At 39.6% G+C, this 22,963-nt stretch overlaps 1 protein-coding gene across 8 annotated transcripts in view; it reads right to left on the bottom strand.

The window, feature by feature from the left end:
• EXOC4 (exocyst complex component 4) overlaps positions 1 to 22,963 on the bottom strand; it is a 421,385-nt gene that overhangs the window by 367,290 nt on the left and 31,132 nt on the right. For all 8 annotated transcript variants that reach the window (XR_012623679.1, XM_074828084.1, XM_074828085.1 and 5 more), the window contains exons 4-5: positions 6,961 to 7,145; positions 4,753 to 4,862 (exon numbers count right to left, since the gene is read on the bottom strand). Coding sequence is in view for 7 of the 8 variants with exons in the window: in XM_074828084.1 (XP_074684185.1) it covers positions 4,753 to 4,862; positions 6,961 to 7,145 (295 nt within the window). In the remaining variant the exon portion in view is untranslated. The remainder of the gene's footprint in view (positions 1 to 4,752; positions 4,863 to 6,960; positions 7,146 to 22,963) is intronic.

The following is a 22,963-nucleotide window of genomic DNA, read 5'->3' as shown; positions in this document are numbered from 1 at the left end:
CTCAAGGCAAATCTCTTTCTAAAACTGTTGTTCACACAGTTCCATCTACAGCTTTAAGGATGTTAGTCTTTCAAAAACAGGGGCATTTTAATTTGACATGGGCACTGTTTCAAATCTGTTCTAACAACATTTATTTCTGAGAAAACTGTACATGGCCATGTTCAAAATCCTCCTAATACACAGAAGCATGAAAACTGAGTCTCCAAATGAAAAAATAAGGGCATGGCAGTCAAATATCTTAGGTTGGGACCACGTATAAGAACAACTAACGAAATTATACAGGAAGAGTGACTAAGCACTACCCTTCTGGCTTTCATCACAAGGATCTAAAATTTCCTTCATTTTCCCTTCCCCAAACACACACACACAGATCATATGCATCATAGTGAGGATCAGTGAGAGAAATCATGGTCCTGCAAAAACAGACACACAAGAAGTTACTTCACAGACTTGCATGTTTGTTGTGTAGCTGCAAACCCTTCTTAAACTGTGGGAAAACTTAAACCTCCTCTGAAACATCCTAGGTGCAAAAATTTACCCTGAGATAAGAACAAACTCTGGGTTTTGTGCAGCACTGCAGTTATAGTGGGAAAGAGTCAGACTCACCACTGGATTCCACCACCTTCTGATCATCAGTTGGATGTGTGCAAATGAAAAACAGCTAAAATGGGAAAAGCCTGGTTCAGTGATGGGATCATTTAATTTTTAGTACAAACCGTAGAGAAAAATCACCCAGCTGGTAATTGAGGTTAATAAGAAAAAAAAAAAAATCTTTCCTGTATTTGTTGAGCATGTTTGAAGTGGAAGCAACTGTGACAACAGAGAATGCTACAATGGCATTTTCAGAGCCACCTTTAAAATTGGATCCTAAAGCTCTGGCTCCTGCAGGTATTTTGCAGGGCCAAGTTCACAGGTCTCCACATGTTTTCACCTACACAGAAGTACTTGCATTCTTGAAGAAAAAGCCAGGAGCAGACTTGACTTCAGAAGCCACTAAACTGCTTGGATCTAGAAGCTACATTTTCCTCTTAGAGCTGAGAAGGATGCGTCACTGAAGTATATTATCTGTTTGGCATAAAATGTACATATGCCATCAATAACAATATTAATTGTCACCACCTCGCTCATCTTTGTTGGATTTCTAAAAAGTAGTCTTGGGAATTTGTCAGTAAAGGGAGCTTTTGGGTTTGCTATGTACTGGGTGAGCAGGTTTTACAGTTCCAGGAAGAGCCTGGCAGCACAGGAACCTTCATAAATATTCTTCAGAGAACAGAAGGTTCAAGCACAGAAACATAATTTAAAAGTGAATTTATTTCTCTGAACTGGCATGAAGGGAAAATGCTACTGGTGAACTGCCGTATCTACAATCCTCAGGTGAACATTACTGAAGGTTTTGTTTATTTTAAATGCAGCAGGAACAGCTTTAATTTCCTTATAAAGATTCTACAGGACAAGGTAACATCTCCTTTGGGAAGCAAATGCAGAAAGGACTCAAAATTTTGGCATCTTTGCTGAGATGGGTTGAATGAGTCAGTGTTTTTTAATGACATGCATTAATATGCACAGCCACTATGTTTCATCAATAAAAAGCCAAAGAACTTAAATGACTAAAGGCAGAAATGGCTTTTGCTATGCATACACAGAAGTTTTAAACTCCCTGGTACTTCCACAGTCCTGGAAAAGGCTACTTTTAAATAAAATTATGTGGAAAAAATATACATAAGTACATTGCGTACTTGAAGCAAAACCATATGTGTACTTTATGCTGATCAAATGTTTTCTACTAGAATCTACAACTTTCCCAGTCTGAGGAACACTTGCCCAGCACTTCACTGAATGATACAGAGTGTAATGAGGAGCCAGGTAAGAGATTTTCCGGTGTGTTGGGCATGAAGAGCAAGAGCAGATCTGCAGAAATGACAATTTTTAAGGCAGATTCTCAAATGACCTACATTGATTAACTAGAGCTGAGGACGGAGCCTTTGTTTTCAGGCATTTGGAGTCAAAGTAGCAATGCCATTTTATGTTCACAACCAACCTAGTTCTTAAGAGACCACTGACGTGGTTCTTCACTGTGGCTTATACCCTAGAACCTTCATTTAAATATGGTATGAAATAACTGTTTATCAGGGCATGTTAGGACAAGTAATTTTAAACACTATCAACATTTCATCGACCAAATAAAACTAGAACTTACTGATTTTTACAAGTCTCAAATGAGTCAGAAAACACTTATTTATCTATGCTTTAGGAATGCTAGCACCACTTCTTGCTCTGCTATCACAAGTGATTAATAACACGCCTTCTTCTCTTCTTACACATGTAAACATTGCCTGGTATACTGGAAGGGGAACCACTAAAAAAAAAAAAAAAGTAATAACCTAACAACTTTTTTATTTGAAAACATAGTCACACTAATTTTATAAGAAGAAATGTCTGAATGGCCCACGTAACCAAATCCTAAACCTCCCTATTCTAACTGGAGGTAATGCACTGAACAGGGGTCCTCTGTCCTATTCTAAGTAAAAGATGGTGGACAAGTGTCTTGGCCTCATTTCTGCCAAAAAATGGAATCAAAACTAAATATATTGCACTTCACTCCTTCCTTATAGAAGGGGCATCCTTCACATGTTGGTTTACCTTTCTATCTTATATAATGCAGATCACTCATGCTTTTTAGAAGGTACCTTAGGAAAGTTTATAAACATCCCTGTCAGATGGATAACCCAGGCTTACGTTCAATTCATTCCAGAGAAGTTTTATCAAAATCTGGAATTTAGATTTGGCTCCAACCACAAGATAAGCAGTCATGTTACCTCAAAACTGAAGTTGATTATTTTTGATTCTGCTCCTCAGAATACTTCTGTGACCAACAACTGTGAGTCGATGTACAGGATGACACTGTTTATTTATATATAATCTTGTTTTCATACAAAGTCATAACCATAGTGGGCAAGACTGTCATGGATGATCACAGTCAGTTCAGTACAAGAACTATATGCTGAAAATCAGCGCAGTAAACTTAAACTGGACTCTGCTCAAGGAAAAGGGCAGGACATAAATGGGAAGCTCGGGGCTCTGAAGAAGCAGTATGCCTCGGAACTTTTCTTCACAGACAGAACTAGAGTGGCCCATCACGAACACTAAACACACATTCATTTTTACAAACACGTTTAGAACTGACTACAGCTGGGGAAAAAAAGACTTCTTGGCCAGCTTTGGATAATCACAAACCTTTTACCAATCTCAGTAGATGTCATGATGACTGGCTAGGCTCTGTAAGTCTTCAAAGGTAACAAGCGACAACAAAATTCTTTTCAGAACATATTTAAGGTTCATATTACACTATCAATAAGACACTAAAGGTACTGAAAGAAGGATAGGATTTCCATTCTTCAGTAGGTGCATCTCCTGCTGCCTACTGCCCACCATAAGGCATGATAGGAGATCCCTATCAGCTCCACAACTTCAAACATTTTTTTTTTTCTTCCTATACAGAGGACTAATATTTTAGGTGGAAAATCATGGTAGACGCTATACAACTAACTCACTGAAAAGGAATTAGATTAACATTTACAATGGTGAGACTGGCATTCAGTTTTTTGTTGTTTGTTTCTTCAGCTCCCTTTAGCAAGAAAGTGAACTGAACTTCTCACTGATGACAGGGGAAAAGAACTGGAGTTCTTAAGGTTTTTTTTTCCCCCCTAGAATTTTCACATGGTTCTTCTCTTCCAGGTTTCCACAACCAAGCTGCAGTTTCCAGCTCTGAAAGTTTGCACTGGCATGTCACAAGTGATGCCTGACAAACCTCCACTATGTAGAAATACAGCCTCAGGCTCTGAGAGACCAGCCAACACTGCAGGAGCAGGGCTAAACAACAAAAACCCCTACAAGAGCGAAAGGTAAGAATGATCAAACGAAAGAGTCTAAGAGGCAAGCATGACAAGAAAAAACAGAGACACACAGACACCAATAAGGACGAAAGAATTAATAAGGATAAGAAGAGAAGGAAAGATTCTCTGTGTTTGAGGAATACTAAAACAATCAAGTTTTGAAAAAAAGGGGGGAGGGATGTAGGTCACTTCCATATTATTCATTTTATTCATTTGTTAAACAAGGACAACCCCACTTATTAATCTGCTGAAACAATACAAGGATTAATTCCCCATCTGTGCAGCACTTCCAAAGTCTCATACAAAAGCACCGATAAAACTGAGTGTTTTGCTCAGTGTTTACTGTAGTAACAGGTATACAGAGATCACCACCAGATTATTCCTGTGTTGAGATAGACCTTTAGTCAAAGTTGAAAAGTTCCCACAAGGAAAAGCTTTGACCTTTTGGCTCCAACACAGAAAAAAGACCTCTGCAACATCTACACATACCTGCCTGCCTACATTAAATGAAGTAGAGGAGACCTGTACGCAAACTGAGCTGACTGCAAATATCTCTTCTGCCCTAGATATCAGGAACATGATCCAGATCAGAACAGGCACATAAAATTAAGTGTATTTAATTGAAGATGATGCAGGGGGAGGAGAGAGAAAGGACTTGTTGCCAAGAGAAAAATGCAGATATGGCCAAGTTCTACCCCTGGACATACCACTCGCTCATTCCATGACATTGCACAAATCACTTCCTAACTTTGTGTCTCAGGACGAAGAGGGGATGATATGCCCACTACTTCTCTTGCAAAACCAGCTGCAGATCTACAAATTAAATTCTGTGAGGAATGCATGTGACTTAAATACTCACTGCTGGAGCTTCCAGGAGTACTGAACTGGGAAGTTTCAAGGAACTTTCGAGGTGTAGATAGGTTAGTAACGTCCATAAGAGGTGCAGGAGAGGCATCTTTCACAAGTGAACTGTGTGAGGGGAAAGAATTAAAGCAGTTTATTGTTATTTACAATCTTAGTTCACAACAAATAACCCATTTATTTCTTAATTTGTAAGCCTAGGCAATGGATATACATAACACAGTTTTGATACAAGAGGTTTACAAAATCTAACTTAAAGCACAAGTCTGCAGTGGATATCTATATATACATATTTGAGTGAAAAGGGAAAAAGCCAAAAAAGCCATGAGCACTGTCATATCAAAGACAAAATCTGGTATCCCAAGGCCTCTCTGAATATAACAGCACTCTAGACTTGTCTGACTGGCCACAGCAACATCATCAGGACACAGGTACACTGAGGTTTACTATAACATGTCATTATTTCCCAGCAGACACGTTCACCTCCAGCACAATTAACTACTGCTTTCCTGATAAATTAATACAGAATTGTTAAGATCTTCCTGGAAAAACACATATTGAGGAGAAGGGATGCTCCTATAGCCATGGCTTCTGTCAGCTACTTAATGCTTCAAGCTTTTTGAGTTCCCACTAGACACCTCCACTGTTTTTCCTCCCCTTCAAATTCCTGTTCTGTGCACACCTACATGCATCCCTCCCAAATGAACCTTTTTACTCAGAAAAGAAAGACTTTCTACTTGTCATTTTCATAATAAATTCAGATAGTATTATTTGCCAAAAATGTGTCATGCTGCCCCAGCTGCCTAATGAAAGGCATGAAGCTGGATGTGGCAGGGGAAAGGAAGCAAGAAATCATTTTTAAGAGAAAGAAGTGGGAGCAGGCTCCTATAATGGAGTTTGCCATGTTCCCTTAGAGGTTAAAATGCTTATGGAGACCTGCAAAGACAAGGGCTAAGCTTACTCCCCTGCGTAAGAACCACCCATACACCCTGTACACCTACTATACAATACTTACAGGGATTAGCTATGCATTTCAGCTTTGCATTGTTAGACAGAACACACTTAAAACCAATACAAGAAATAATCATAAATATTACTGCATCCTGGTCAACAGCCAATTTAGGGCAGCACATTAAAACAAAGCAACAAGATTGTCCTTGATGCAAGAATTCATGTTATCAAATATCAATGATGTGCAACAGGGAATGTGAAAAAAGATAGTAAAGAAGAAGATAAGGGTCCCTGTAGCAGTTGTACAAAACTGCAGTTAATTAGCAGTTACATAGTCTGGCTGCTCCAAAGCTTTGTATCCGTTTTTAATTAAGAAGACGAGTAAGGAAGAGACTGATGACTTGCTAGCAACCCTCCTTCCCAGAAATTTCAATTTCAATCAATCCTTTACTTCATAAATTCATTTAACATAACTTACTATCTCTCCTCTTATTTTTGGCAAGCATTCTTTATTCCTTCTCATAACAAAATGCTAATTTATCTTTTCTCTGTGTTTTTATCACATGCTTGCTCCCCTTTTGCTCCCTCTCTCCTTCCCAGCCACTATCTTTCTTCCTTCCCTCCCAACAACTCTATTGCCCTCAAACTCAAAAATTGGGAAAAAATAGCCAGGCACCTATACTTAAGGTGAATTTCCAGTGATCAGAGGCACCAACTAGGTAAGGAGTTTCAACATTTTTAAAACACCTTTGAAACACAACACAGCCAAAAAGTGCTCAGGCACTTCAATATGTGGCCTCCAGCTAGTAACCTTATGGTTAGCTGAAGTCTTTTAAACTTTGGATGTTTGCTAGAAAAGATGAGCAATTTTTCCCTGTGTTCTTCCCTTTGCCTGACCTGAGCCTCATGATCATGACATTTGTAGGAAAGGTATATACATCAGAGAGGGAAAGGAATGCTAAAAGGAATTGACCTCATCATAATTCTGTGGGAAGCAGCAAAAAACCCAACAGAATCGCTAAGCGAGAGTGAAAGAACGAGAACAGACTGTTCACAGGCTTGAAGGTGCATCAACATATTTGGAGTTTTTCTGCTCTCCACAGCCACAAGCATGAGAAATTTGCTTGCCAAAAATGAAAGGTTGAGGTGTAAGTCAATGGCACTCTCCCAAGAAAGTTTCTACTTATGAAAGGGAGAACGTCGCCCTCATCCCTCCCGGACCTGCTGCCCTCAGTTGGCATCACACCAAACCCACCTTATTCTCCCCTTCTCCTTGTTGCGTTGTCCTACTCGGTTAGTTGATTTGATGTAAAGATGACGGTGTAATTCATCTATCAGGACTAAGTGCATGTTCATCTTCTTACTGTGGAGCTCCAGTCTCAGATCACTCAATCCCTCCACCTGAAGGAGGGGACCCTCCAAGGAGTCCACCGCTGACACCTGGAAGAAGAACACATGTGACAACTTGTAAAGGTCAATTCATTCATCTCTCAGGACTCTTCTCTTGAATTAGGGGAGCATCTGAATACCATGATGGTTTTATCCATAAATCCCTTTAAAGCATAAAACATTCAAGTAGTATTTCTTCACTTCTATTCCTAAAAGAAAATTCAATATATAAAAAGGGTCCAATATCCGAACAACTCAGATTTAATGAGCAGTCTTCAAATATGTTCAGCACGCGTAGAAAACAAGTTAGTTAAAACACAGTTCGTTAAATAAAAATCAAAGCACAGTTTATCACAAAATGAGGATTATCAAGTAGAAAAGTGTTAGAAAGAGATACTGACAATGATGTTTGATTGCCTTTATTCTTTTCGTTATAGAACCACCAACAAAACATTATTCCCTGTCCTATAAACAGGGAGAAAATGACTTAAATTTTATTTGCCTAAAGTAATGTCATGACATAGCTGAAAAAGCTTAGGAGGCTGTCCTGATTTCAGCTGGAATAAAGTCAATTTCCTTCCTAGTAGCTGCTGAAGTGCTGTGTTTTGGATTTAGGATGAGAATAATGCTGATAACACACTGATGTTTTAGTTGTTGCTAAGTGATGTTAGAAGTCAAAGAATTTTCAGCTTCTCATGCTGCCCTGCTAGTGGAGGCTGGGGGTGCACAAGAAGCTGGGGAGCGGGGACACAGCCAGGACAGCTGACCCAAACCAGCCAAAGGGCTATTCCATACCATATGACATCACACCCAGTATATAAACTGGGGGGAGTTGGCTGGGGGACACCGCAGCTCAGGGACAAGCTGGGTATTAGTCAGTGGGTAGCGAGCAATTGTATTGTGCATCCCTTGTTTTGTATATTCTATTCTTATTATTTTCCCTTCCTTTTCTGTCCTATTAAACTGTCTTCAGTTAACTTCAACCCATGAGTTTTACCTTTTATTTTTCCCCCCCTTGATTCTCTCCCCCATCCCACTGGGGGGGAGCGAGCCAGCAGCTGTGTGGTGCTTAATTGCTGGCTGGGGTTAAACCACAACAGAGGCCTAAACCTCCTATGTTCTAGCCTACCTAGCTGCTATGTCAGGTAGCAACACAATTTAAATTAACAGCCATCAGACTAATGAAAGCTATTGCTAGTTCAAAGGTACTTTTGAACTCTAAAGCCTGTGGGAGGTTTTTAACGCTCAATTATTAAGGCTCAAATTAAGGAAAATAACTTTATACAAGCAACAAAGTAACAGACAGCAATCTAGACCTGCAGCAACGTAACCAGCCATAGGTAACATTTCTCTGCTGATGCACTTCAGTAGTGACCACCTGACTTCCAGTGGTCACTAGACTGAGGAACCTAATTTCCCTTTATATCCTAAAAACAAAGCAAAAGCCACCAGGAATGTCAAATCAGTGCATAAAAGCAACACTAGCAATTTGCATCTCTCCTAGTTTACTTGTTTTTCTAACTATTTAACAGAGCACTTCCAGAGTTACAAAAAAAAAATAAAATAATGGCATCCTTCTGCAGTTTCCAAAATCCCAGTGCTGATGTTGTAAAAAAACTACAAGTAGCATGTTTTGCATACAGAGATTTAAAATTAAAAAAAGAAATCATTCCCTAATAACTGAAGATACTATTCATGAAATAAGACATTTGCTTGCGCTTCAGGATTTAAGTTTATAGCAAACCTGTCAGCTAAACATTAAAAATGAAAAGCAAGGAGATAGAGTAACTAGACAGCCAAGCTAAGGTCTGGTCCCTTAATACCAGTAAATATTAACTATACTGAAAGAACACCTATCAACACGCATTATTTTGCTCTGCCTCCAAGTCAAGAATGACCCTGAAATAGCTTTGGGGCAGTCAGGCTTTTAAATTAAGAGTAGTTTCTAAGAGGAAGCTGCATTTTTTCCTTCCTCCTGAAAAATTTTGCCAAGAAGTCCCTAACTATGAAATTCCTTTCCCTGAATGGATGAGGAGAACGTGCACTTGACGTCAGTCTTCAGGATAGAGTTCAGACTTGAGAAAGAATTTGTGTCACAGGATTAAGCACAGAGGACTGAACAGGCTCCTCCTAAGCCCACCAACACTGAAACTTCAGCAGCATTTACGGGGTTCCCATCACTTGACACAATGTACTACCCTGTCCTCTTCCTTCCCAGTATCTGTTTGGGAACAGTTATGGAAGTCTGGCCATAACACATCACAAAACCACACCACAGATGGAGCAAAAAAACCCAAATTTGCTTCTCCCCAAAGAGCTGGCATGCTGGAGTACATACAAATAGAGAAGACTCAGCAGGCACGCAGACACAGCTTGGAAACCTTTGGCAGAAGTCGAAGTGCTAATTTTTATCTTCTTCCTTTGGCAGGTAGAGAAGTACCCCAAATTTCCCAATTCCAAAGGTGCTTTAACCCCCCCAGTAACTTCAGGGGAGTTGCAGGCATTCATCGCTGCCCTGAAAGCTGTCAGCAATTTCACCAAAGCAAGAACAAAATCAAGAACAACATTTGTCAAACTGAGAAGCCGAGAGATGAAAATGCAGCAAGGGAAGAACTGGAAGTATGCAGGAAAATGACATTAAAAAGGTTCCAAGACATCAAGGAAAAGTACTACCTAAAACACAAGCAACAAAAATTTAAAGCTTTCCACGCAGATCATTCAGCTCTACTTTTATCTTCCCGGTTCCTAAAGAGTTAGTTATTCTCAAAACTAATTATTAACACCAACATACAGCTCTCAAGCACATCTTTTAAGAAACAAATGGAACAGTCAATCCTTTATTGTACTTCAAAATAAAAACAAAACCAAAAAACTAAACAACAACAAAACCAAAACCCTCACATTGCTATGCACTGAACTTGCTTCTGGAAAAAACTGCCTTTCTTTTTTTGGTGGGCTATGTCAGGTGGTTTATTTGATGGCCTTTCTGACACTTCATATTTGCAGTCAGACAAGCTGGAAGTTATGTCCTTCAGAAATGCCCCTTTTCCAGTCATTGACTCTACAGGTAAATAACGCAGCCAAGTCTCAATGTTATGCACACTTGGAGTCTTCTAACTTTAGGCAGCCCCACTCTGGTAAAGCCTCACTTAACCACAAAGCACAAGAGAAAAGCTTTCATGTTCAGAACACTTTGGGTCTCAACTGAGGCTCAATCCAAGTTCATGGAAGTCAAGGTAAGGCCTCCAATTGGTTTAGGTGGCAACAAGTATAAACATTAAGTTAAAAAAATAAAAAAAACAAGCATTTTTCCCTTCTGTCAGTTTACTTACAGAAAGATGATTTAAGTTGTGGCAAGAAGCAAGCTATAAAGCAGCACCCCAGATTATATTTCAGAATACAAAATATGAGATTAAAACATTTGTCTAAATTGTGTGCTGGATAACCTACCACGGAGCAGGAGCATCAGCAACAGAAATAATGCAAAGATGTCTACAAAGAATACACAAAAGTAAAAATACACTACAGATAGATCTACCAATGGAACTGCTACAAGAAAAACCTTGACAAGCTTGTGTTTCACCCTACTATCCTGGGAAAGATCAGTTCTTAAAAGTAATTTTCAGCAAATAACCACACTGTCATCACAAAGGCTTTGTTCTCCAGAAGCAGGGAGATGAAGAGTTACAGACAGGGATGGAAGAGAAAGGGAAGCAGAAAGTGAATAGGAAAAGAAGTAATAATGACAACAGCTCCGTTGAGTAGCAGAAGTAGTTTACAATTGGCTTTATTTAAAGGCCAAGTATCCATCTGGGCCATGTCAACAAGATGGTCAACTAGCTTGAGAAACAGTACGGTCACGAAGGGCCTTGGAGATCACGGGATGGGTCAGCTGAGAGCACAGCCAATGCCACGTGCAGCCAAGACAAATAAGATGAGCATTGAGAGCAAGACTAGAAAGAAGTAAGACTTTTTAGATTGAATTCATAATGGGGACTATGTCTATCATTGGCAAAGTTTAACTCAAGACCCAAATCTGATGCCCCCACTCAGCTAGTAACACACCATCACTTGTATTATGCAAGAGACCCAAATATATGATAAAAATACTTTCAACTGAAGATCATAAGAGATTTATTTACTGTTGTATCATCAGCTCATCACTCAACTTGGGCATATCATTTCAACTAGTTGTTCTTAACCTTTTCTCATTTCAAACCTCGATATGCAAAAGGAGCTAGATGAGGGGGAGACAGGCCGCACCAAGCAGTAACAGGTCACAGTACCACGCAAATCCTGCTCTGCAAAAAAGTACTGCTGTTCCTCAAGCCAGCAGTGATTCCTCCAGGTAGAGAACCTTAATTTAGGAGAAAAATCCTTATTTTTGGATTTCAATTTTTTATTATGGATCCTGCTCCTCTGCTTACAGTGTAAGAACAAATCAAGAAAAAGGTACATTCTAGAAAGAAACTTAAGTGTTGGGGGTTGAATGTATTTATATTGCTGGCACCATTCCTAAACACAGAAAGCTTTTCATATATTAAAAGGCACGTCTCCCTCCCTCTTGAATACTAAACTTGAAAAAAATAGGAATTTTATATTTAAATTGTATCTATTATTTTTCCACTCATTTATTACAGAGTTATCTGGAGTCCTCAGACTGACAGAAGCCCTTTAATTCTAATTATCTGTATCAACTATTAGTATTTTATTTTTATTACTTTGAACAATTAAGAACAGAAAACCCTCACAAGCTACAACATTTCCATATAGGTTTTACTATTTTCAGGACATTATAGCAAGTTTTGGATTTTTTTTAGTTCACCAGCAGCGTTTTGAACACTCACTTCAAAAGAAGCAGTGCTGGGAAATTAAACTCTACATTTAGAGAAGGAGCATAAACATCCTCTTGTCCATTGCTAGAACAACCCAGCTTCTCTGGTTGCTATCTTCTACCATATTAATCTCTAATTTACAGAGCTTGTTGTGCATCAAAATTAAAAGGCACTTGAACCACCTTATACAGCAGCTGCCAGTAAGGATAGTGGAGAGGCCAAAGGGTGAGCTCAAATGCACAACCCCCATACACTAGGATGAGAAATAATTGTAGTAGCTCAGAAGCACGCTGTGGTCACTCAGTAAACACTGACGTGTGACAGCAGCAAGCACAGACTTCAACGTTTTCTGTCAAATCAAGTGGAAGAACTCTAGAAGTCAGGAATCTACATTCATAGCGTTGCTAGAATAATATATTGATCCAGCTTGGAAGGGACCTCCAGAGGTTTCCAGTCCGACCTCCTGCTCAAACCAGGGTGATGTCAATGTTAGATGAGGCTGCTCAGGGCCTCCAGTCAAGGTCTGAAAATCTGCAAGTGGAGATTCGCAGCTTCTCTGCTTTCTTGCTCCTGGTGTTTAACCCCTCCCATGGGGAAGAATTTTCTCCTTACATCCAGCCAGTTTCTCCCACAGAAATCAGTGATGGTTGCCTCTCCCTCATTCACTGTGCACTTCTGAGAGATGCCTGGTTCCATTTTAGCTCTAACTCTTTTAGTTGGTCACAGACAGTAAAAAACCACTCTCTTCTACAGAGTGAACAAACCTAATTATCGCAGCATCTTCTTATACGTTGCATGCTTGTAACCCCCACCACTGCGAGGGCTCTCCACTGGACTCTCTCCCATATAAGAAAAGGTTTTTCTTGTAGAAGGGTCCCCAAAACTGGATGTGGTACTCCAGATGCAGCCTCACAAGGGCACAGTCACTCGCCTGGATCTGCTGGCTACAATCCTGCCAATACAGGAGTGGGACATCCAAATAACGGGACAGGCTGTGATTCGGCACGATACTGCGTTATCCAAAAAGGGTATTGAACCTTGTTTCCCCTGTCAGTGCCACCCCGCACACACGCCAAACTGAGGGTGCAATTAATACACCATCCCTGCTTTTTGCTCCTTATCCTCGCTGTGGTAAGTGTTGGATAATGAAGATTAAAGATGCTATAAAACATGCAACGGTATCACATTTAATTAGATTTTCTCCCCTCAGCTTAGACTAGATTTCCCAAGTAGTTACCTGGTTTTTAATACTCCTATTACCTACTGTGTGCTATTCATCCTAACAAAAGGACTAATAGATGTAGAATTGCATATAGAGGGGAAGAGTTATCACTACAAGACTCTGGTTGAGACTGATAATGGAATAGCAGCCTTTTTCAGAGAACCTGAAAATTAGAGGTACAGAAGAGAACTATGAGTGGCTCAAGGGTCCAAAAAAAGCACCTGAGAGTCCTTCAAGCCTCTTTCTTAGCCTGGTTTAGCTAAATGGAAATGAATAAGTGATTTTTTCTTTTTTTTTTTTCTGAGGGTGGGAGGTTGGAGGTAGATAATGGCATTGTGTTTGAGTACCGGGACACAAAGATAATTATAGGTAAGACAGCTCCCAGACGTTTTTCTTTTGGCAGGGGTTGAGGTGCCGAGAGGAGTTACAGCAAGAGAAAACAGCTTGAAGGTGAATCCGACAAAAATCTTGTTATTCTTCTTTAAAAAGCTGACTTATCATGAGCAGATAGTACCAAAAGAAATGGTAGATAATCCCCACCACCTTTTTTTACTCTTTTTTTTTTAAATTCTGAAAGAAGTCTGTCTCTCCCATTGAAAACCACACTGAAATAAATACTAAATAACTAAATATTTAGTCAACAAATAATTAAAATATTGGCCTGGTTTACAATAGAATTTGTCTTAGATAATCTGACAGCTATTTCTGATGTTAAAATCTACTTACCTATATCTACTTATTGTCGTAATTATTACCTACAATAGTAAGTAATCACCCTTTAGAAAATAAAGATCAATGAAGTAAGACTGAAAAAAGAGCTCTGCTCTGTATGAGCTAAAAATTGCAAGTTTATAGAAAATAACTGTGGCACCAGAACCATTATGCAGCTTGTTTAAAGGTCACAGTCAGCTTATAGTAGGGCTTAATTGCCTTAAAAAGAAACTGTAGCTAAACATTTGCCTATCGTAACATCCAATTTGGAAGGTTTTAATTTAGCGTTTTACAACAAACTAGAACCTAAGTACCAGCAAGATATTTGTTAAAATTCTTCTTTCTTTCCTGACTTTGGCCAAAGTTTTCCAATCTGCTTGCAGTTAAACCTACATATTCCCTTAAAAGGTTTTTCAACAGTATTTCAATTTTCCAAAACACATTTTAAAATAGATGTGAAAAGAGAGGCCTTTTTTTTTTTAATTCTAGACCTCCACAGTCCTGGAAGTCTATGAGTCCAGATAAAATGAAAGGCCCTCAACTAGGTGCTTCTTCAAGGAAAAAAAAACAAAAACAAACAGAGTAATTGTTGTTCCAACTAGAAAACCAAATGCTTTCTGGCTGGGATCCCAGCCTATTCGGAGTTCAGACAACAGATATGAAAACATGAACAAACAACTGGAAAAGGTTAAAAGAAAACAATGTGGTAGGTCACAATTTAAAGAAAAAAAAAAAAAGACAAGTCATACACAAACGCAGTATGACAAAAGGAAAAAAGCTGAACCCTCTGAATAAAACTACAAATAAATAGCAGCAACCTAGAAGGTTTCAGCTGCCTTGCTGGATGAATAAAGACAATGCTGACATTTAAAAGGAGGAGAATTGATCTACTGCTTTTACAAGGAACTCGCTTTCAAAAGATACAGGAAAGGAAAATGACTAAAAATGGCTTAAACGTGTGTAGCCAGATCTAAACAAGCAGTTCCCTGAATTCAATTTGCTCCTGACTTGCCTGAAATAAGGATGTAACCTGAAAAGTTTACTTAAGAAACAGGGAAGTACTCACACCCCAGCTGTTGGAACTTTGCATGGGGCAAAAATGCAGAATATTCTGTCCCTATTCGAAGAATTTAACACATAATAAATTTAAGAGTAGATGATGCATTAGAGAACTGATCCTCCAACCTTCTAACACCACAAATGTATTTAAAGGATGTTGAATTACACAAGGAATTTTTCAGTGGGTCATTTTAGCTCGGGGTGGCACATAGCACCCCTGTTCCAACATATTTAAAGAAAGCAGCAACTGTAAGTGGCTGGAGAGACGTTCTTGAAGGGGGACCACTCTGAGAAACTGCAGCATGAGCCACGTCGGAGCAGGGACACCCTCAAAGGGGCTGCAGTCTCTGGGCGACCCACATCAGAGCAGGTACTCTAAGGAAAACTGTAGCAGAGGAAAATCTGAAGAACCAAAATGCTGCAGAGGAAACCAGTAAGAAGCAGAGTAACAGAAAGAAACCCTTATGGATGACACCGACTATCTGTGCCACCCATCGTCTCATCAGAGGAACTGTGACAGATTGAGCATAAGCCATGGAAAAAATAAGTTGAGAAAAGAGAGGGGAGTAAAGGTGTTGGACTTCAAATTGCACCTGGAGAAGAGTGAGAAAACATGTTTACTTCAGTGTTCTTTGTGTTCTCTTTTCTCCCCACCTCAAAACCCAAATCACTGATCGGAAGTTTGTGTTAACTAGCAATAAATTAAGCAAGAGTTCCCAAAGTTGAGGCTGTTCTGCCTGCAAAATCCCCACATTTTCCATGGATGATGGAGAGAATCACAGATTGACAGAATGGTTGAGGCTGGCAGGGACCTCAGAGGTCATTGGGACCAACGCCTCTGCTCAAGCAGAGCCACCCAGAGCCGGCTGCCCAGGACTGTGCCCAGATGGCTTTGGAGTATCTCCAAGGATGGAAATGCCTCAATCTCCCTGGGCAACCTGTTACCCTCACAGTGAAAAAGTGTTTCCTGATGTTCAGAGGGAACCTCCTGTGTGTGCCCAATGCCTCTGGTCCTGGCACTGGGCACCTCTGAACAGAGCCTGGCTCAGTCCTCTTTGCACCCTTCGGGTATTTATAGACTTGGTTAAGATCCCTCTTGAGCCTTCTCTTCTCCAGGCTGAGCAGCCCCAGCTCTCTCAGCCTTTCCTCATAGGAGGGGTGTTCCAGTCCCTTCACCATCCTTGGAGAAGGCTCTAACATCCAGAAAGTAGAAGAATGTTGAGTACTTTGAGCCTCCACTGCTGAAAACACGTTAATGAGTAACTGATTAAGCCTGCTTTTAAACTGCATTTATATTTTTTAATTAGAAGTTTGACGTAAGTCTTATCAAGTAAGCCTGTATTTCATCTGTAAATTTGTTCACTATTTTGGTTGCAAGGTGAATCAAGATGAAGCTTAAAAGTTACTACCTTTGAGGGTGGGTGATCCAAATAATGGGACATATGGAAAACTCGTACCCAATCTGCACTTGAGAAATCCGAAGACTGGGAATTGTCTGCTACTGAACTGCCACAGGCCAGCGTACAGCATAGTGTGAACTGGTATCCAGACAAAGCGGTGAACAGGAGCTAGCTAAGATGAGCCTGAACTTAAAGAACACCCAGATGGGTCCAAAGTAGGGAGCCTTTAGCTAAAAAGCATGGAAATTATGAAAAGCACACAGATCAAAGATAGCTATTCCTGACTGTCACTGCCTCCTTCCCCTTAAAAACAGGAAAAGGAGAAAAGGTACCCAGGATGTGAGGATTAATGAGTAGCTGTAAAACACTGATGATGAAGAGTACTGAGTGTTGATTAACATACTGGATATTAAGATGATGGAAGAAATTGCTACCAATTTTGTTCACCTTTAAGCAGGCTTGGAAGAATTAACAAGCTAAAAACAAACAAAGAGCTATAAAAGATTGAGGACTAAAGAAGATGATTCCTTTGCAATATTCTGGAAATAGCTGAAGTCACTCCCCTTCTCGAGATAAAAGGATTTGCTGACGAAATGAGGCAGAAAGGGGGAGACTGATGCAGATGACTGAAGCAGAAAAGAGGAGAAGTTTGAAAGATTAGTTTGAAAGATTGAGCGCCACACACACACAAAAGTGCTCAGGTTGCAAGAAAACAGCTCATCCTGAGAGTAGTCGGTGTAAGCTTATTTGATGGGGGAAGGACAGGAAAAATGTACATATAGAAACAGGGTAAAAGGGTTCCTTTTTGTTTGTGGGGTTGGTTTTCTCCTAAAAATAGCACCTTATATTAAGATTCCCACCAGCACAGTCATCAACGTTACCGAAATGCAACCACTTCTACAAAAGGAGGCAACAAGCAGCCAGCATATGGCACAGTGCCCAACAGTACGAAAGCATACACGAAGGCTAAGGAGTAATATAATTCTTTTTTAATGCCTTAACAGAGCAGAAGAGTATTTTCCAGAGAACCAAATTCCATCAAGCCAAACTCCACAATTTTGCTTTCTAAATCAATCATCCTATCTAGTCTTACCTTTTTTCTTTTTTTTTTTCCCCCTAAAAATATATTTCAATGTTATCGGTTACAAATATGGAGGAGGTCTATTAAATGACACAGCTATTTCCCTACCACTATAGTACTGCCTTAATTAAGCTATATTTTACAGAAGTTACTTTTATATCTCTTGCTCATAAGACTACTGCTCCTACTTTATGAAAACATCAAAGCAAACCTGTTATAAACACATTAACACAAAGCACAAGCATCCTTTATTTTTCCGAAGTGCTTAAATGGCAATGACCCAACTTAACTTACTGTTTTCCTCTACAAACTTCAAAATATTTATAAAATTATGTTCCTCACTTGCTGTCCTTTACTCCAGCTACATAAATTTAATTCTTTTGAATTTGCCTTAGACCTGTCACCCATCAATCACTCCTCTTCCTCCTCCACTCGCTGTAATTCATCAATGTCTTTCTAGTAATAAAGTGCTGAAACCAAAAGCAGTGCTCAAGGAACAGAGTGGCTAAAAACAATGAGAGAGGATTATCCAACTGTTCACTTGGACTTTAACACAAAACACGAGCAACTTCAACAACAGTATGATCAAAGAACTTCCCCAAAACAGGAAGGTCTGAGTATCTATCGGCATCACAGAATTTCCTCAGACTTCTTCCATCAGAGTGACAACTTGATGGAAATGAGACGTGTATTGCCCCAGAATCTGTGATAGCTGTGTGCCTTGAACCCTCAGTAGCTCCTGAGCAATCAGATGAAATTAGGAAATCAAAGATTCAGTATCACCCACAAGAAGGATGTCAGACAGGTCAGCTACAGAACTCACTGCCAAAGGACAGCATTGAAAACAAAAGTTTAAATTGGTGCAAAAAGCGACAGGGACAGATTCAAGGAAGAAACATCTACTGAGTGCTATTCAACACAAAAGATATCAGCTTTTCTGTCAAAAGCTGGATACTGCCAACTGCTGGAAGCTCACAGAGCGTTTTGGGAAGGAACAGCTATTGCTTGCTCTGTCCTCACTCTCCTGCCCCAGACACAGGACTGGCCTCAGACCACCTCTGGTCTGACCTTGTACAGACATCTATATTAAACCTCACTGGAGCACCGTCATGGACTAGCAATACAGTTGTAGGCATTGTGAAGGCATAAAAAATAATATAAAAGGCTTTTCCTTCCAGTTCTCATTTCCATAATTTTTTATCTCTTGATTTAAAGCATCCTCATTTAGTCTTAATTGCCATTAAGAAAAGTGTGGGTTTTTCAGGACCATCTATGTCCCAAAAGTCTTCTCCCTATATGAATGATGTATAGAACAATGAGGTCCTAATGCATTAAAATAAAACATCAGGATTTTCCTTTCAACGCAAACCTGCAGTTTCCCAAATTGATTCTCTTGCTGTCTTCAAGATGACATTTAGAAATTTTATGCCGTGTCCCATATCTCTGTTGTTAAAGGAATCTTTAACGCCTTTCAATTAGCTCATATTAATTTACTAACTTTTTTTATTACAGAATTCATAAATTCACAAAAGGTAATATTAACTGTAGTGTAAGACAACCATTGCCACCTCCTTAGCCAGGCACACTGTCCATACATCTTCATTTATGAGCCGTTCAGCGTAAGTCTTCCTCTAGGTCTACATGACAATGTTTCTTCTATCACACCATTTCCAAGGTTACTTGGTAGCATTATGCCAACTTTACTAGAAAGAAATCAGTTTACTTCAGTGGAAAACTTCTGGGTTAAATTCATTTAGTAAATGCTTTATTAAAAACTAAATTTATTACACTTTCTCACCCACCATTCACTAGCTTTAAAGTTGCATTTTTAAAAATGCAATCAGATTTATCTGGATTATTTACACTGTCCTATAACCCAATCCATCTTCAACAATTTCTCTTGCCGTTTGTTTCAATATTTTACTGTGAACAGAATTATGTTTACAATCCAGAGTGTAAAAAATAATTCATGGAAAGACCAGTGATTACTGGAAAAACGTCAGCTGTGTTCAAAGATGAAGTGATAAAATGTGAACGTCTCACAGAATAAAGTCCAGAGTATACCTTAATAATAAAAATTACCAACAGCATAAATAGCAAAAGAAATATTAACCTGAGGGATGTAATACAACCATGTTCATGGGGTAGAAAGGAAGCAGATGTAAACTAAGCCACAAAACTCTCAAGCTGTTCGGAGAGCACTCCCAAGAACGGACGCATCAATTAAATGGCAGAAGCAATTGCCTTAAGCAAAGAACTTCTCATCACTGCATCTACACTATAATCAGGAAAGATTAAATTTAATTTTCAGAAATGCCCATTCCCAAAAGCACAGATCATAACGTCACAGACACCTCTCCCTTTCATTAAGGACAGTGTCTTGTGTAGCTGCGGCTTATTTTCACCGTAAAAAGATGCTAGACACCTCTACTCCACCTTCATTACAGCATGTTTTCTTATTTAATAAACTTTCATCAGCTTAAATGAACGGTTGTTATTAGTAGAGCTAACAGCCACACGATAATACTCTCGAGAGGTATCAATGCTTGTTGGAGCATTAACTAAGAGCGGAGGGGCTGAGGTCAAGCACGTGTCAATGCAAATGAAGCAGTATTAGGCACTAGCAGTTTAATGCAATAGACTGCCTCAGATAATGGAAATCACAGGATAAAAAGAAGGAGATAAAGTTATTGATAAGTATACTAATGGAAAACATTATAAGGTGTTAAGGGAAAGAAACTCTCCACTCTCTAATGTCTTTAAACCTAACCTAGCAAGTTTGTTTAGAAAAAACAAGATCAGAAAACAATTCAAAGAGAACAAACATGAAAAAAAACAAAAGCAAAAGATACAGTGAAGAGGTGAAAAATGTTCTAACAATACATTGCACCAATGCCTCTAATATAAGGAACTTGTTAAGTATTCTACCAAACTTCATTACTTAAGCTTTACAACGCTCCTTGGGGGCAGACAACTAATACTAGCATCTGAGTAAAGGTACAGTATTTTAAATGATTGAGCAGCAGACAGAAGAAAGCTCCTGATGTCCATGCTTATGTGTGAATCACTAGAATGTATCCTATGCATACATCAACTTAATAAAAACAAAGCCATCTTCCTTCTCATCCGTACCTCAACCACACAGCTAAGAGAAATCACAAGGTTTGCCAATCATTAAAAACTAATACAAAACAGTTCCTTTAAGCATAAAACTTACACACCTCAGGAGGTAATCTGAAATGAGATACAACCCTTGAGATGGCAGCTTCTCAATTCTGTTTTCTAAAAGACTTCTTCGTAATCAATAAGGTCACCAATGACCTTAGTGGCACAGTGTTAGCTGGGGAAAGGCCTGAAGGCAAGAAGTACTAGGAAAACATTACTGGTTTTGTAATTCAGAAGAAAGAGAATTTCAAGCAGGGCCAAAATTTAAATTTTGTAATAAAAGCATTTCTATAGAATCCCAAACCAACAAAAGTCTCTTATTTCCACTTATGGCATTAATTCCAAAATATAAAACTGTTCCACAGCAGTACCTGAATCCCAGCTCTGCAATAAGAAATGCAGAAACAAAATGAAAGACTGTTTTTATTGATTTTCATTGTTCCAGCCAAAAGGCAGACAGTAAATAAAATGCATACCGAGAACTGTGTTGCAATTTTTTTTTTATTTCATTATTCCAGACTACTTATAGTCTAAGGAGTCTGCTCACTACATGGTACTTTTAATTGAAAGACTCTCCTCGTACTGTACTGAGGAAAGCCACAGGTAGCAGCTACATTCAAGTAAAAAAATTAAAACCCTCAACTGTGCCCAGGGCTACAAACACCCAATGTTTTCTGGGAAGACGTTAATCACTCCAAAAGCTTTCGTAGAGGATTAACATGAAGCGCACGGAAAGGCAGGGGATTCTGTTACTGAGTAGGACACATTAATTATGGGATGAGCAAGAAGAGGCCAAATATGCTCATGAGTACACACACACAGAGCAGTATCCTCTCCTTGCTCCTGAGTAAACATTTCAATATTTTAAGCTCCTTGTTTGACTCCCACTTCCCGCAGCAAGTGAGGTTCCTTGTTCTCATACACTGTTCTCCACAACCTTACCCATGATTAGCCTCTCCTCTAATTCCTTTTCCTATGCCACCTTTCCCTTCCAACTGCCTCGGTAGCTTTATGATCACTTTTGCACAGCATTTCCATTTATTAAAATGTCTTCGACTTCTGCCCGTGTTCTCACCCACTAAGTAGCCCAGCTGTGTTGTAAAGCCCTGCATTTAAAAAAAAAAAAAAAACCCAACACTTTTTTGTCAAATGCTTTGGCACGCAGACAATGGAGCTGGTCAGCATCTCTAGTTTAGACTGGTATGTTCCTGATATAAAGGTTAGATTTCACAACAAAGTAACACTCTTCAAAAAATTAACCCAATACAGATCTTACAGACTATGGAGCTGAGCAAAAATACTTTTAATGCATCATAAGGATGCCGGTGGTGAACTCAGTATGCTTCAACTATGCTGCATCAGCACAACTGGTTTGCAGGTAAATTAGGCCATTTTCAATCTCCTCTCCTGTACAGCTGGATGCTGCGCCAAGAACATTTAATTGAATGCAACAACAATAACAGCCACCAGCTCCACTCTAGAAACCAAACAAACTGGCAACAATGCAAATTTGCAGTGAGAAAGCGGTCAGCTCTGAGAAAAGCCCGATGCTATTATTCACTTCAGAAAGCAGAGCAGGAGACGTATATTATTCTTTCCCTGACATAAGGAAACTGAAATAGAAGTTCTTAACGTTGAAAAAGAAAGAAAAGTAGGTGTTGGAGCATTCCCTGGCCTAGTTCTTGAGAAACAAATTACTGTCACTTCAGCTTTGTATTTCTTGGGACAAAGACATGCAGGCTAAAGGAGAAGGATGTGCTCATGAGTAAAACAGACATACACATCAGTGCCTAGCTCTGTAACACAAGGCAGTGTGAAGTTTAACTTAAGCGAAGACTAGTGAGAGGGCTCCATACATCCTTCTTTCCACCTTCATTCTTCCTTCTTGTTATTCTCCAAAAAAAAAAAAATCAACTGGAAATAGCACTCACTCCTGTTCTGTGGATATATTTCTGCAGTTCCATGGTGTTTTGTAACCTGACACAATCCCACCCCAAAGGAACTGTACTCCTGCACTAATAAATCAAGTTCAGCATAAGTCGTGCTGGTTTTGGCTGGGGGAAGAGTTAATTTTCTTCATAGTAGCTGGTGTGAGGCCATGTTTTGGATTTGTGCTGGAAACAGTGTGGATAATTCAGGAATGTTTTAGTTATCACTGAGCAGCTCTTACACAGTGCCAAGGCCTTTTCTGGTCCTCACCCCACCCCACCAGCGAGTGGCTGGGGGTGCACAAGGAGTTGGGAGGGGGCACAGCCGGGACAGCTGACCCCAACTGACCCAAGGGATGTCCCAGCCCATACGGGGTCACACTCAGCCTGTAGAACTGGGGGAAAAAGAAGGAAAGGGGGGGACATTCAGAGTGATGGCGTTTGTCTTCCCAAGTTGCCGTTACACGT

The sequence above is a fragment of the Strix aluco genome, chromosome 5 (assembly GCF_031877795.1).
Source record: "Strix aluco isolate bStrAlu1 chromosome 5, bStrAlu1.hap1, whole genome shotgun sequence".
Taxonomy (NCBI): Eukaryota; Metazoa; Chordata; class Aves; order Strigiformes; family Strigidae; genus Strix; species Strix aluco.
Note: the sequence above shows the minus strand (reverse complement) of the source record. Positions and strands in the feature narration are given on the sequence as shown.